Source organism: Cuculus canorus, chromosome 1 (genome assembly GCF_017976375.1).
Source record: "Cuculus canorus isolate bCucCan1 chromosome 1, bCucCan1.pri, whole genome shotgun sequence".
NCBI lineage: Eukaryota > Metazoa > Chordata > Aves > Cuculiformes > Cuculidae > Cuculus > Cuculus canorus.
This window is the reverse complement of record NC_071401.1, coordinates 70,846,602-70,859,799: the sequence shown is the minus strand read 5'-3', so window position 1 is coordinate 70,859,799 and position 13,198 is coordinate 70,846,602. Positions and strand designations below refer to the sequence as shown.

Here is a 13,198-nt window from a genome sequence, read left to right as displayed (position 1 = left end):
TTTTCCTCGAACAGCATATAACACATTTTCTTTCTATAGGTATTATTCTATTGGCACCTTGTGCCACATTAACCTCTCGTGGTTGCTGTGTCCACAGAAAATAAGAAGAATGGCATATCTTTATGTCGGTCACAAGCTCATGGGCTCTCACATAACCAGGAGGTTTTTTGAAGGCATCTTCCTTTACGTGTTGGTATTGGGTGAGGTCTGAAATTCTTGCTCAGGACACTGGCCCACCAATTTGGCCAGCAGAACACCTCCAGAGCTCTGTGAAAATACCCTTTTTGTCCCTGCCTCTGCCCAGTGCTCTTCCCAGGGGTGAGGGTGGGTGGGGCAGCACCTGGGGAAAAACAACAGAAACAGTGAAAAAAACCGTCTGGAGGAGGGTTTGTGGAGCCTACCTGGAGATTTAAAACAATGCCTTAGATAAGGAACCTAGGTGAGGCAGATCCATAGCAGCTAAGCAATGGGAGGGAAGAGTCTGCCCAGCCTGAAACAAAAGTCCCAGAGAAAGGGCAGGGCAAGGCGGACCCAGGAGGTTTTCCCAGTGAAAAGAAGTCTATTGGAGAGATTATCAGGAATCTGTACTCGCAGAAGCAGGGAAACTAATGTGCAAATATCCGAGGCTGCTTCTCCTTACACAAAAACACAGTCATGTAAACTTGTCCAAACTATCTGAAGAGGGGTTAACTTGAGGAACAGGAATAGGCACACACATCTGCTATTTTCAAACAACTTATCCAACTGCTATGTAACATCTTCTTTCAGAAAGCTGTGCTTGCCATCAACTTTAATCCTCTTCTGTCACATTGCTCCAGAAGAGTACAGCAGTTGTCAGATGTGCTGCCTTGGTTTGGAGTTGAGCCTGCTGGAAGCAGTTATCCCAGGATGGTGTCTGCAAGACGGGTGTGTTGCAGAATTGCACCTCAGGATGGGGAAAATCCTGTTCAGCCATGAATCTGATGTAAAGGAAGACTCAGAAGCAGGAGTAATAGCAGGGCATCTCTTAGGAAACCAGAACCCACAAGTCCGAGTCTTCACTTCCTCCTAAAGAAGCTGCATTGAGGCTGTTTTCCATTCTTGCCCTTCCCCAGTATTGTTTCCCTTGCATGCCAACCTCCCAGGTTGTGCAAGCAGCTTCCTTTTGCTCATTAATTCACATCAAAAGCATGTTTTCCCAATAGACGTGTCAATTCCCCGCAGTGCTAAACCTTCACAAGTACTGGGATCATCGGAATTCACGACAATCAAAGTGACAGGTTTCACTGGATTATCTCTGCAGCCCACAGAGGTGGGCTTTGAACACCTGGTAAAGCTCAATCCCGCCCACATGTCAGATACACATCGTGTGTCTGCAGCGCCCTACTCGTCAGGAAGGTAACGCATAAAGATCAAGTGAACATTTCCAGCTTGTTTTTAATAGTTAAAACATTTGTAATTCCTCCTCCTATGGTTTGGGATTCGTGGTGCAAAGTAAACATTTTACAAATGACATCTGCAAGTTACAGCTGAGAAAAGTTTCCCTGCATAAATGCAGAAGTGATGGTGCTGGAAATCACCGCATAGCCCATATTAGTGCTTGTGAGAGGTTGGCCCCGGTTACCGTCAACCAGTAACCACACTTACTTAACTTGTAAAGACTCCTCAAACCAATAGCAACTGTTTCCAAAATAATGGGGATACCAGTTTTCTTCCTTGGCGCTGTCTTTCCCATACATCCCAGCCACAAGCAGATTGCGCTTGCAAAGGGAACAGGAGACCGCCAGTAAGAACGTCACAAAAAAGTCTGTTGCTGGAATCTGTTGCAAGAACTCCTTTAAGGAAGGAGAAATCCAGGTCCTGAAAAACAGCTGACAATCCATCACTTACTGCCACTTCAAGTGCTGTTTTCTCTCTTCTGTATGCACTTTTATGGCTTTTTTTCCCATTTTTTTCCCTATTCCTGTTTTCTTCTCAGCTGAGGGACTTGTTGCTCCATTTCACCCAACCCATTTCCAGCTCTGCTCCTGGCCTGCCTGCGTCCACCTACTCAGCCACTCCTGGCCATCTGCTAGGCCACAGGTATGTTGGCCACTCTGCTTGCTGTGTCACTGCCTGACCTGCTGCAGGCAGGAGAGTCACCACTGCCTCCAGCACACAGACTACAAATCCCCTGTCCCTCTTGAACGCTGCCAGCTACCAAGCTGATCAGGACAGGAGGGATGCCAATGGATCGATTTGTGCAGCTCTAGCTGCTCCTTTCACTCCATCTTCCTCCTCCGTTTTGCCTTCTTCCCTGCTCTGGCAACAGGCAGCAGCTCCTCTCTGCCAACAAGGTAGATCACAGCACCAGCCTGTGGGAGCAGGGGGAACTACAGCAACAGGTCATGCGAAGCCAACAAAACACCAACCCGGGAACTCGCTTGCACCGATTTGTCCTTTGCACGCACACACGGCAATAGCTGCCTGTTACGTATTCATTTGTGTGTGCATACAAGTGCACAAAGAAGAGGGATGAGACAGAAGGCCTGGCTATGGCTCTTCCTCTATAACTGAATTTGTCCAGCCCGGGAAAAACAGTCATACTAAGGCATAAGCAAACATTAAAAAATGAGGCCAGGGAGGCAAGTGGTCTGTTACGTTTGCTCAGCTAGGCAGAAACAAAAGCGAGGCTTGGAGTATTTGCTATACACAGCAAATTAGTGTTCAGCAACTTTTCCAGAGGCTGAAGGGGAAAGGTTTTCCTTGATACTTGTTAAAGTATTGCCAACTCCGCAGAAATCATTTACTCCTGATGGACGTGGTGCTGCTCTTCGACTGATGGGTTTAACAACCTGTCAGACAGAGAGGGTTAAAGCCCTGAATAAATCACAACAAATGAAAATACTGTTAGCAGTTTCATAATTTAATGAAAAAGTACTTGTAAAAAGGGGACATCTGAAAAAGACCGAGTCCTTCTTGGAAAATTGAATATATATATATATTTATATATATAAAACAAAATGCAAAAAACACAAACAAAAAAAATTGACAAATAAGGTTAAGAGGTAATACTTCAAACAGTTAGCCACCGAACACACAATAAAAACTAGCAAATGCACTTTAGGGACAATACTTGAGAACTACATAACCAAGGGCTCCTTCATGTATCTATTAAAATCATGTAAGAATTAGCAGAACCATTGCCCAGACTGGAAACAACTGAATTAATAACCCCAGAAGAGCAGAAACTCTGAGTTTTGCTGAAGCACCATTTTCCTCTCCCTTCTTGTCATAGACTTCTGGCCACAAAACACCAAGAACACTTTGGTGACCTCCCAGATAAGCGTTCCCAATATAAGCTTCATAAGATTTCATGACCAGTGAGAGAGGATTACTAATAAATATTGAAGGAGAACTGAGAGAACCGGAACTGGAGTACAAATGAACAGACACTTGTTTACTTATTCTGAATGGCCCATGGCTTAGAACACAAAGCATTTCCCATTAAAATAAAATATGTAGAAACCTAAAATGCTACTGCATATTTACACCAAAAGAAAGATTTTTGAAGATAGAGCTCTAGAAAGATCAATTACACAAATATACAGAAAATCAAGAAGTGGGAAAAAAAAAATGCATGAAGCAAACAGAGCAGAATTGCCAAGTTCACTCTTCTTTTTTATTACACTACTGAAAAGTCCTCCAGCCCCTGACTTGTTGCAACTCGGGTGATTTCAAGTTTTTAAACAAATCTCAAAGTGTTGTTGCCATTTCCCAAGCTAAAAGCAATAAATTAAGATCATGAAGAATAACAAGTGGTTGTTTGGATTCTGCATAGTTAACTTCATGCTGGGTGGCGAACACCTTTTGTGTCCAGACAAAAAGAACCCTCAGCAAAAGGGAGGTATAGGATGAGCCTTTCGCCTTTCACAACCCACAGCCCTTTTCAGCCATCAATGCGGGACAGAGGATGTCGCATATTTATGAAATATACAGCATTTCAGAGAAAAAACAGTGCAGTTAATTTGTTGATCAACACAACACCATCTGGAACGCAAAAAGTTTGTTTGCATTCAAACAAAACTCCCCTGTCATTAAAAAAACAGAAAAGGATTCCCTTCTTCAGCACTGGCTTAAATTTAATCACTTAAATGCTTAACAACTGCTAATTTGAAAGGACATTAAAAAAAAAAGTTAGTTTGGGAAACAGCAACTGGTCCAGAGGCTGAAAAGCAGCTTAATAAAATTATAATAGATTTTCAGCAATTAAAAAAACCCTATATGCCAAATGATGACTGGCTAAAATTTTACAGACCTAGATGCCAGAAGTCAGGCTCCTACACCTTTTATTCTGGCACCTAGGGTTGAAAATTTGTGCCCGCATAAGAAGTCCAAATAAAATGATTTCTAAGTCAGCTTAGTTTAAAAATACCAGGTACGAACACCTCTGGACACGAACTCTCAGCTTTAAGAGGAACCTGGCATCACTCGTGATTGCCTAAATTTAAGTGTCAAATAGCATTTTTTCTTTGAAGTAGTACATCTACTTTTGTAAACACTATCCACAAAATTAGCCATCTGTACTTGTTAGCTGGGTAAAATATTTACAAGTGCATCCCACAACAAGCAACTATGTACAGAGATTAAAAAAAAACTTAAGTACTACAAGTTGTATATTTACAGAATAAGCGAATTATTGTGAAGAGAAACACAATCTTCAGCAAGAGCAGGGAACGGGGGCACGTCTAGAGGTCAGCGAGTTTGGCAGCGCCAGCGACGCCTGCTTCCACCCTCCGCAAGGAGCCTGCAAACGCCACTGTGGTTCAAAGCCTCCTGCAGAAGGGGATCGTCACTTAGTAGTCACTTCGGGCCTGATCCAGCAGAGCACACCGGCACGTGCTCAGACATCTGAGCACAACACTAATGTTCCCAGGGGGAAACCATCAGGACTTTTCACGTGCTTAACTTGCCAACACATCCGCAAGTGCGCTGCTGGATCAAAGCCATACTCCAGGTGCTCTAAGAATGCAGTTTCAGTGTCTCCGTTTGCAGTCCCTTTCAACACATTAGAGCAAAGCAAGGGCTTCTTCAACACCTGTCCACCACCAGGAGACTGACAAAACACAACCATGTTGCCTCGCACATGACTGGCAAGGGGGAAGCAGTTCCCTGAATTTATGCAGAGACTCACTGCTTCACGCTCTCCCAGATGTTACCCTCTAATAAAACACAGCAACTTTCACATGACTTTGCAATAACTGAGTTAACCTTGCGAAGACTGCAAGCCAATTCACAGTTGAACAAAACTACTCCGTTTTCTCTCCTCTCCTCTCCCCCCAGCCACTACTGCAACTCTTCCGAACGTAGGTCCTGGACTATTTTCTGGAACCTTTTCATGCTGAGCTTTGCACTGGTACACTGGAATACATAAAGGTTGAGTTACCCCGTGGGGGCTTCTAATCACCTTTGTACCGAACTGTGAGAAATCATATTCTTTTTGTTTCTATTGTGACAATCTTTTCCAAAGTCCTTACTTGGGCTGTCTCTTTCTGAGCTACTTCGTCTTAACCTCACTTGCTCTTTGTTTTCATCACTTTCTGCTTCAGAGTCACTCAGCTCTAGGTCAGGACAGTACCCGTCGTTGTCCTGGTACGGAGCACCTTCAAGCGTCTGCTTGCTCCACAAGCGATCTTTTGCTGCAAGTCTTCTTGTTGGTTTTTCACAGCATCGGAGATCTTCTGTGGTCCTCACCAGACTGTTGGTAGCCTCTTTAAAGGACCGGCTAAAATGGTCTATGGTGGATTTTCTGAAACCGCTCTGGCTGGCCAAGTGAGCAGTGAGTACAGACTCTTGTTCATAGGGTGTCTGGCTAGAACTGTCTCTCTGGCTCACGTCTCCAGCCCTGCCCATCAGGCCATTGGACTTGGCCACTAGCCTCGAGTTTTCCTGCTGGGCCCGCCCATTTCCAATGGAAGACTGTCCGTGCAAAGCAGCCTGGAGCGCTAAGGGCTTCCCAGACGGCTGGGCCCGGTGAAACTCCGGCATCTGCGTGGGGCCAGAATCCTTTGCCTCGCTCCGAGGCTTGCCAATCCCTGCCAGCAAACCGTTACTTCTGCTGTCATGCTGATACCTGGAGTAAGATTTTGCTTTAATTTCAAACGATTCCTTTGACATCGGCACACTCCGTTTGCTGTAAACAGTGCTGTTGTTGTCAGGAGAAAGCGGTCTGTTGCCAGGCTTCAGCGAGTTATTTTTGCAGTCTCCTAGTGCTGATTTGGGCATTTTTAACTTCAGGGTGATCCTGGGAGGCGGGTAGAACAGTGTGTTCTCTAGTGCACTTGTCAGGGTATGGCCTACAGGAGAAAGGGAGGAGGGGCAGAATTTAAAATAGGCTTTTTTAAAATGAGGGTAATCATTTTGTTATCTGTAACAAGTTTTATAGTCTGTCAGAATATCATTCAACAGTAGGACTAATTTGCAAGCAATTAGTGTGAAATTCTTTTCAGATATTAAAGAGAACTCAGGATAAATAAAACTGTTCCAAACTATCCACCGCTTCAGAATTTAGGTAAGCATTTTAGCATTTCCATTAAAAAAAAAATGTGCCCTTTTTACAGGGCTTTAAGCCAGTGAATTGAAGCAGTTTTGAGATACGACTGAAGTCGTTCCAACAATGTTATAAAAATGGTTCATATTCAGTTTTGGATGGAGAAAAAACAATGCTTCAAACCGAGTTTCAGTTTGGACTTAGTTCAACTCTCTGCTTTGTATTATGAAATACTCTACACTTTAGAAGTCTCTTCACTCCAATATATTAGTCTTTATGATGTTACACACATACAGCACTATTACAAAGTAGCTACCAAGCTACTCTACTAAGCATTAAAAAAGCAGTTGTGTCCGTAAAGACATAAAATAAATTTAGCAGGCATTTCTAATAAAACGCATTTACAGAAAACCAAACTGCTTTAGAGTACTGCTGCTTCCCCTAAGTTTAGGTCTCATCTAAAACAGTTTAATAAAATCACCTGCTCAGTACTAAAGAAACTTATCCACGTTTCAAGGGTAGACAAAAAAAGCACAAAGCCATGACTCTAAATTGGTCATGAAAACCATAATATGCATCTATAAAGAACAGAAAGATCTTAATTTCACATTGAAGACACAGCTGCCTTCCCTACTTAAAAAAGTAATTGCACTGTAATACACACTCTTCCTTTTTCCAAACATTTTGTTCCTTACTTCAAGACGGTCACTATAAAAATGAAGGGCAGAGTGGGTTTTGGTACATCAGCATTCCTAAGCAGTCACTACTCACTATTAAAATCCAGAGTACTTAAATTCTTTTTGAAGGAAGGAGAGTAACTGCAGATGGCAGGCTAAGAAATGCCTCTCTGCACTGTTCATCAAGCATGCAAGGCAACAGCCACTCCTATCAGTCATCTTTCTCTTTTGCCTGAAGGAACCAACCACTGACAGCAAGCAAAAAACCTTCTTGGCTGGAGAACGAAGCAGCAGCATTGGAGCTTGCTGTGGGGAAACAGCACCATAAACCAGCAGCCCAAGGAAGAGAAAACCTAGAGATCACCACCAGCTTGCTTCTGCAATATGGGTGCCATAGTGACTGATAAGTAATAGGCATCTACCAAAACTAGTCATAAAATAAACACCCAAGTAAATATTTTAAGAGACGGAAGAGTTTTACATGCGTTGGTATTTCTGTTGCCTGTGTATTCGAAGAAAGATTTTAAAGGCAGGTTTACAGTGTGAAAACCACTAAGGAGGAACATGAAGAAAACACTTCTTTTTAGTTTAAATACAGATAGAATTTGTAAGCATTTTACATTTATATGATTACCTGCAGCAATTTCCTGATTAATGAGCTGGACTTGCAAATTGAAGACCTGTTCATGTACTTTACTGTGAGACAACTTCAGTTTCTCTCTCCTGCTTACCATGTAGCAAAGATTTCTTACCTACAGAGAATAACAGGAGACTTAACCAGTAGTAAAAAAAAAAAATACATCCTGACATAGTTTAAAAAGTGCATCAACAACAAAACTAAAATGTTATGTACAAAATCTTCAGCAAAGTTTTTGTGAATATCACTGAACATATGTAATAATTAAGTTAAAAAGCAAGATAGCAGAAATTATTTCCATCTATAATCACAGTGAGTGAACACAAAATTCCAGTCAAGACAAATGCAAATAATTTCTAAAACTTGTTCGTCTGCAATCCCGTTTCCACTGTATACAGTGCTGGGGGCATTACTGCATGCAATACTGGATTCTCCCAGAATTGCCCAGCAAAGTGTTTCACAGAATGATTTTTAACAGCTAAAGTATGATTGTTTCCCCTAAAATTATAGCACGTTTAAAGCAATACTTTTTACAAAGCTATCCAAGAGAGCTCGTCTGTTTGGATCAAAATTAACATGTAGATAACCTTTAGCTCTGGCTTCTTGTGCAATGCATACATTTTGGCTGACCTACTCAGCAATTTCTTTTCATTGCATTGACTCATGGAGTTTAACAAGGCCAAGTCCAAGGTCCTACCCTTGCATTGAGACCATCTTTGGTACCAATGCAGACTGGAGGATAAAGGGATTGAGATCAGCCCTGTGGAAGAGGACTTGAAGGGTGCTAGTAGTTGAAAAACCGGACATGAGCCAGCAGTCTGTGCTTGCAGCCCAGAAAGCCAACTGTATCCTGGGCTGCATCAAAAGAAGTGTGGCCAGCAGGTCAAGAGAAGCGATTCTACTCTGCTCTGGTGAGACCCCACCTGGAGTACTATGTCTGGCTCTGGAGCCTTCAGCACAGGAAGGACATAAACCTGTTCGAGCAAGTCCAGAGGAGGGCCACAAAAATGATCAAAGGGATGGAACACCTCTCCTGTGAGGAAAGGCCAAGAGAGTTGGAGCTGTTCAGCTGGAGAAGAGCGAGCTCCAGGAAGACCTTATAGCAGCCTTTCAGAATATGAAGAAGGTTTAAAAAGAAAGATTGAGAGACCAGGGTCTGTAGTGAAAGGACAAAGGACAACAGTTTTAAATTCAAAGAGGGGAGCTTTAGATTAGATATTAGGAAGAATTTTTTTCTTGTGAGAGTGGTGAGGCACTGGCAAAGGTTGCCCAGGGAAGTTGTAGATGCCCCATCCCTGGAGGTGTTCAAGGCCAGGCTGGATGAGGCTTTGAGCAACCTGATCCAGTGGGAGGTGTCCCTGCCCCTGGCAGGGGAGCTGGAACTGGGTGACCTTTACGGTCCCTTCCAACCCAAACCATTCTGTGATTCTATGGTTCTATAATTCAATTCCACAGGGTTCCACTTTCCATATTTATCTGAGCTAACAGCGGTATTTCCACCTAAGATAATGAAAACAGGAAGAGGCACTGAAAGTTCTTGATAAACTTAAAAGAGCTTTCATAATACAGAAATAGCATAGGGGCTGGTTGAAAGGTATTTGCCAACCACACTTCCCTCAGCACTCAACTCCATCTGTTCAGAACTGGAACCTCTCTCCTCAGAAAGGAGGTTCCAAGATTCCCAAATTTATATTCATCTCAAGATATAACCAAGTAGAAAAACTCAAGGCACAAGGAAGTTCAAGGACTTTGAGACAGACATTCAAACAATGAATTACCTCCACTCAAAGTAAGTACATCAGTTTCAACAAACTAAACACTCGTTAAACAAAGGAAAAAGCTCAAAATGGTCTCTTGAAAGAAAAAAAAAACACTCAAAAATCCCAAGCAAGTTATGGATTTTTGTAAATTTTTTTAACTTAGGATCCACATCCAAAGTGGTCTTGGAAAAGGAGATCCAAGATTTATTACGACTATAGATTGAAGAGAACAGTTATACTGACAAGCCCAAATCTTGGCTCTAACACTCCACTCCATATTTTCACATTTTTATCTTTCCGCTATTGTTTTCCCTTTTCTTACAACACTTTTCTCTGTTTTGCTTTTCCTTCCCCTCTCCTCTCGAATGTCTCCATGTCACATTTAGTACATCTGCTTTATTTTCTTACCTTTTTTATATTCACTACCTATCCCTAAGCACTCGAAAATTGCAGGTGATCACTAGCCAACAGGCTGACCAAAGGGGCAGCCTCTGAGTCGTAACAAGCCTGGCTTCTTCCCTCATCCGCTTCCAGAAAAAAAGCACTCTGTGTGCCTTCTTAATAGATTCTTGCTCTGAATTGTGCTGAAGAATTCCATCTCTTCAAACTACCAGCTAGCTGGCAATCTGGTAAGAGCCCAGCTACCTACTGATACAAAGATAATTTCCTTTTCCTCATTCTCAGTAAAGCCACAAGCAGTGTGTTATGGTTTGAGCTAAAGTAGAATCAGTTTTCTAACTTCAAGTCAGCCTCATCTAAGTAACTTCATTTTCTGAAAGCTAACTATGTTTTTCAGATAGTGTTTGTCTAGAAGTGATAACAACGGGCATTGGTGTGCAAAAACACCACTGCTTACACTTACTACTACAGAAACCAAGGCCATCCTCAGGCTGGTAGAGTGCCCTAAGTCAAAGTGAAAAAAAAGTCACACCTGCAGGGGGGGCAGACAGGATAGGTGACCCCAAACTGACCAACAGAGTATTCCATGGGGGGCAGACAGGATAGGTGACCCCAAAATGACCAACAGAGTATTCCATGCCATGTACGTCTTACTCTGTATAAAACTGAGAGATCACAAGGGTCTCGCTATCTTCTTCAATGGCTGACATCCAGCAAGGACTTCATATATCTGTTTTCCCCTGATTCCAGATCTGTGCTTTCTTGAATCCAGTTCCTGAGCCCAGCTACCTCCTAGCCTCAGGCCATTTCCCTCCTGTCTGCTCTACAGCATTTGTGGTGCTGTATAGTCATCAAGGGGTGGGGGCACAATTCCAAATATATATATATAAATATGTGTATATATATATATTAGCATTTCTAATTTATTTAAGCTGGTTTAGTTAAGTTTCCAATCTACAAGTCTTTTTCCTCTCATTTCCCTTTCCCTGGAGGTGGGATGAAGGGAATTGGAGCTCAGCTTCTCAGTTTTAGCTGCCAAAATTGGCTGGGCTGAGGCTAAACTGTGACACAGAGGTGAGACTCGGCGGGTTAGTTTCAGACCGCTAAACAACCAGAGGGCCTAAGGCAGCTGCATGTGCAAAAGCATCCAGGGTCAAAAGAGCAAGGAGTCAGGCAGCCTGCCGTCTACCTGGAACTAGCTGACACCAGCATGCCACTGAGGAGGAGACATGAGTAAGACTCCTGAATCAGATGTCATAGCAAGCGGTATGAGTACAGGCCAACAGTCTTCTGTATGTGAGGAGCCGAAATTCACCATGTAAGTTAACAACCCTAGGACGTGACCTACTTGGTTTCAATAATATGAGGTTGAGAACCTCTGCTTTAATATATTTTTAAGATTCTCCAAAAGCTTAATGCATACACAGCACAGAATACTTACTTCTTTACTCCGGCAAACGGCTTTTTCCAACCCCATATATTTACCGTTCTACTGTAATCATTACAAAAACTCCTTTTAAGTACAAATCAAGAGTCCGTCCATCCAAGGCAGAAGGTAGAAGATAAGAATTTGTTAAGCCTGCCTCATTCCTTGGACATTCCCACTTACTTTTGTTTAATAAAAGTAACATTTTTTGTTATCGAACACCAGCAACTACTCCAGCTTGTTCAAATAAATTTAATCTATTTTTAAAATTTACTCAATTGAAGCAGAAAGCAAAAAGTAATTAGCAAACATGTCCATTATGCATAGAAACATGCATCTTAAAATACATAAAGGAATAGCCTCTAGTCAGATTAGGAAGCACTAGTCTCTCACTGGATGGAGAAAGAGACAGTTCCTGAAAGTCTCTGCAGAGCAACACAGCACATCAAAAGACTGGAGTCATAGGACTTACTTATCCTATTCCCACTTTTGTCCATGAACAAAGACCTTGCTCACCTGCAAACACTTTTTCCAAACTTTACCAGCTAGAATTCTTACCCTCTCTAGGTCCTGCCTCAAATGCATGAACATCCTCATGCGAGTATGAATACTATCTTCTTTTGGCTGCACCAAGCCATTTTCTTCATCCTCCTTGGGAGGAAACAATGGTTTGTTAAAGTTACTTTTTCGCTTTAATTTCCAGTAATTGTAGATGAAGTCTACAGCAAGTTTAGGAAGGCCCAGTTCTGCTGCAACATCCTCCACTTTAACTAGTGAGTAGAACTCTTCTTCCAGCTCTCGGAGTTTCTGGGCTCGCAAACTGGTTTTCTCGCTCTCTGTTTGCTTCTGGTCTGACACGCTCTTAGGGTGCTCATCAACATCAGGCAGCGAATTCTGTTTGTTCTTGCTGTGCTTTAGACAATAAGACTTGAACTTGACTTCATCCCCATCATCCAGGATAGTCTTCATCTCTAAGCTATGCTCAAAGGCACAGGTGACATGAAAGGCAGTGATGCAGCTTTTCACAGAGCACTACAGGCAAAATAAAACAAACCCACTCAATCACTAACAGTAGCAACAAGCCAGAAAACAATGACAGAATTATCATAATTACATCAAAGTCCACCCCTACGAAAACATACATGAAGCTGGTGAATGGTCTGGAGGACAAGTCTTATGAGAAGCAGCTGAGGGAACTGAGGCTGTTTTGCCTGAAGAAGAGAAGACTAAGGGGAGACCTTATCGCTCTCTACAACTACCCGAAAGAAAGTTGTGGTGAGATGAGCGCTGGTTTCTTCTCTCAAGTAACAAGCGACAAGAGAACAGTAAACAGCCTCAAATTGTGCCAGGGGAGGTTTAGATCAGATATTAGGAAAAATTTCTTTACTGAAAGAACAGTGAAGCATTGGAACAGGCTGCCCAGGGAAGTGGTGGAGTCACCATCCCTGGAGGTTTTATAAAAACATGTAGCCATGGCACTTTGGGACATGGTTTAGTAGGCACGGTGGTATCGGGCTGACGGTTGGACAGGATTACGTTAGAGGTCTTTTCCAACCATAACAATTCTATAAACACTAAGCACTCTTAAAAATATCTGTTGATCTCTGAAGCTGGTAGCACTCAATTTAGTATTTTTTTGTTTGCGAAGTGTTCAATGGAAAGATATTTCTATCTATCTCTGACCCACATAGTAGCAAGTCCTTACACTTCAGCCTTATTCAAAAGGCAACTCAGACTAACTCCTAACTTTTTGTGCCAGTGAACTAATTTGATCGCAAACATCTACAAAGA

At 42.5% G+C, this 13,198-nt stretch overlaps 1 protein-coding gene across 4 annotated transcripts in view; it reads right to left on the bottom strand.

Moving 5' to 3' along the window:
* Window positions 1–2,893: 2,893 nt before the first annotated feature.
* JADE3 (jade family PHD finger 3) overlaps window positions 2,894–13,198 on the bottom strand; it is a 71,161-nt gene continuing 60,856 nt past the window's right edge. For all 4 annotated transcript variants that reach the window (XM_054088136.1, XM_054088153.1, XM_054088130.1 and 1 more), the window contains 3 exons: window positions 11,966–12,439; window positions 7,820–7,937; window positions 2,894–6,314 (listed from right to left, as the gene is read on the bottom strand). In XM_054088136.1, coding sequence (XP_053944111.1) covers window positions 5,422–6,314; window positions 7,820–7,937; window positions 11,966–12,439 — 1,485 coding nt within the window. In that variant the 3' untranslated portion in view covers window positions 2,894–5,421. The remainder of the gene's footprint in view (window positions 6,315–7,819; window positions 7,938–11,965; window positions 12,440–13,198) is intronic.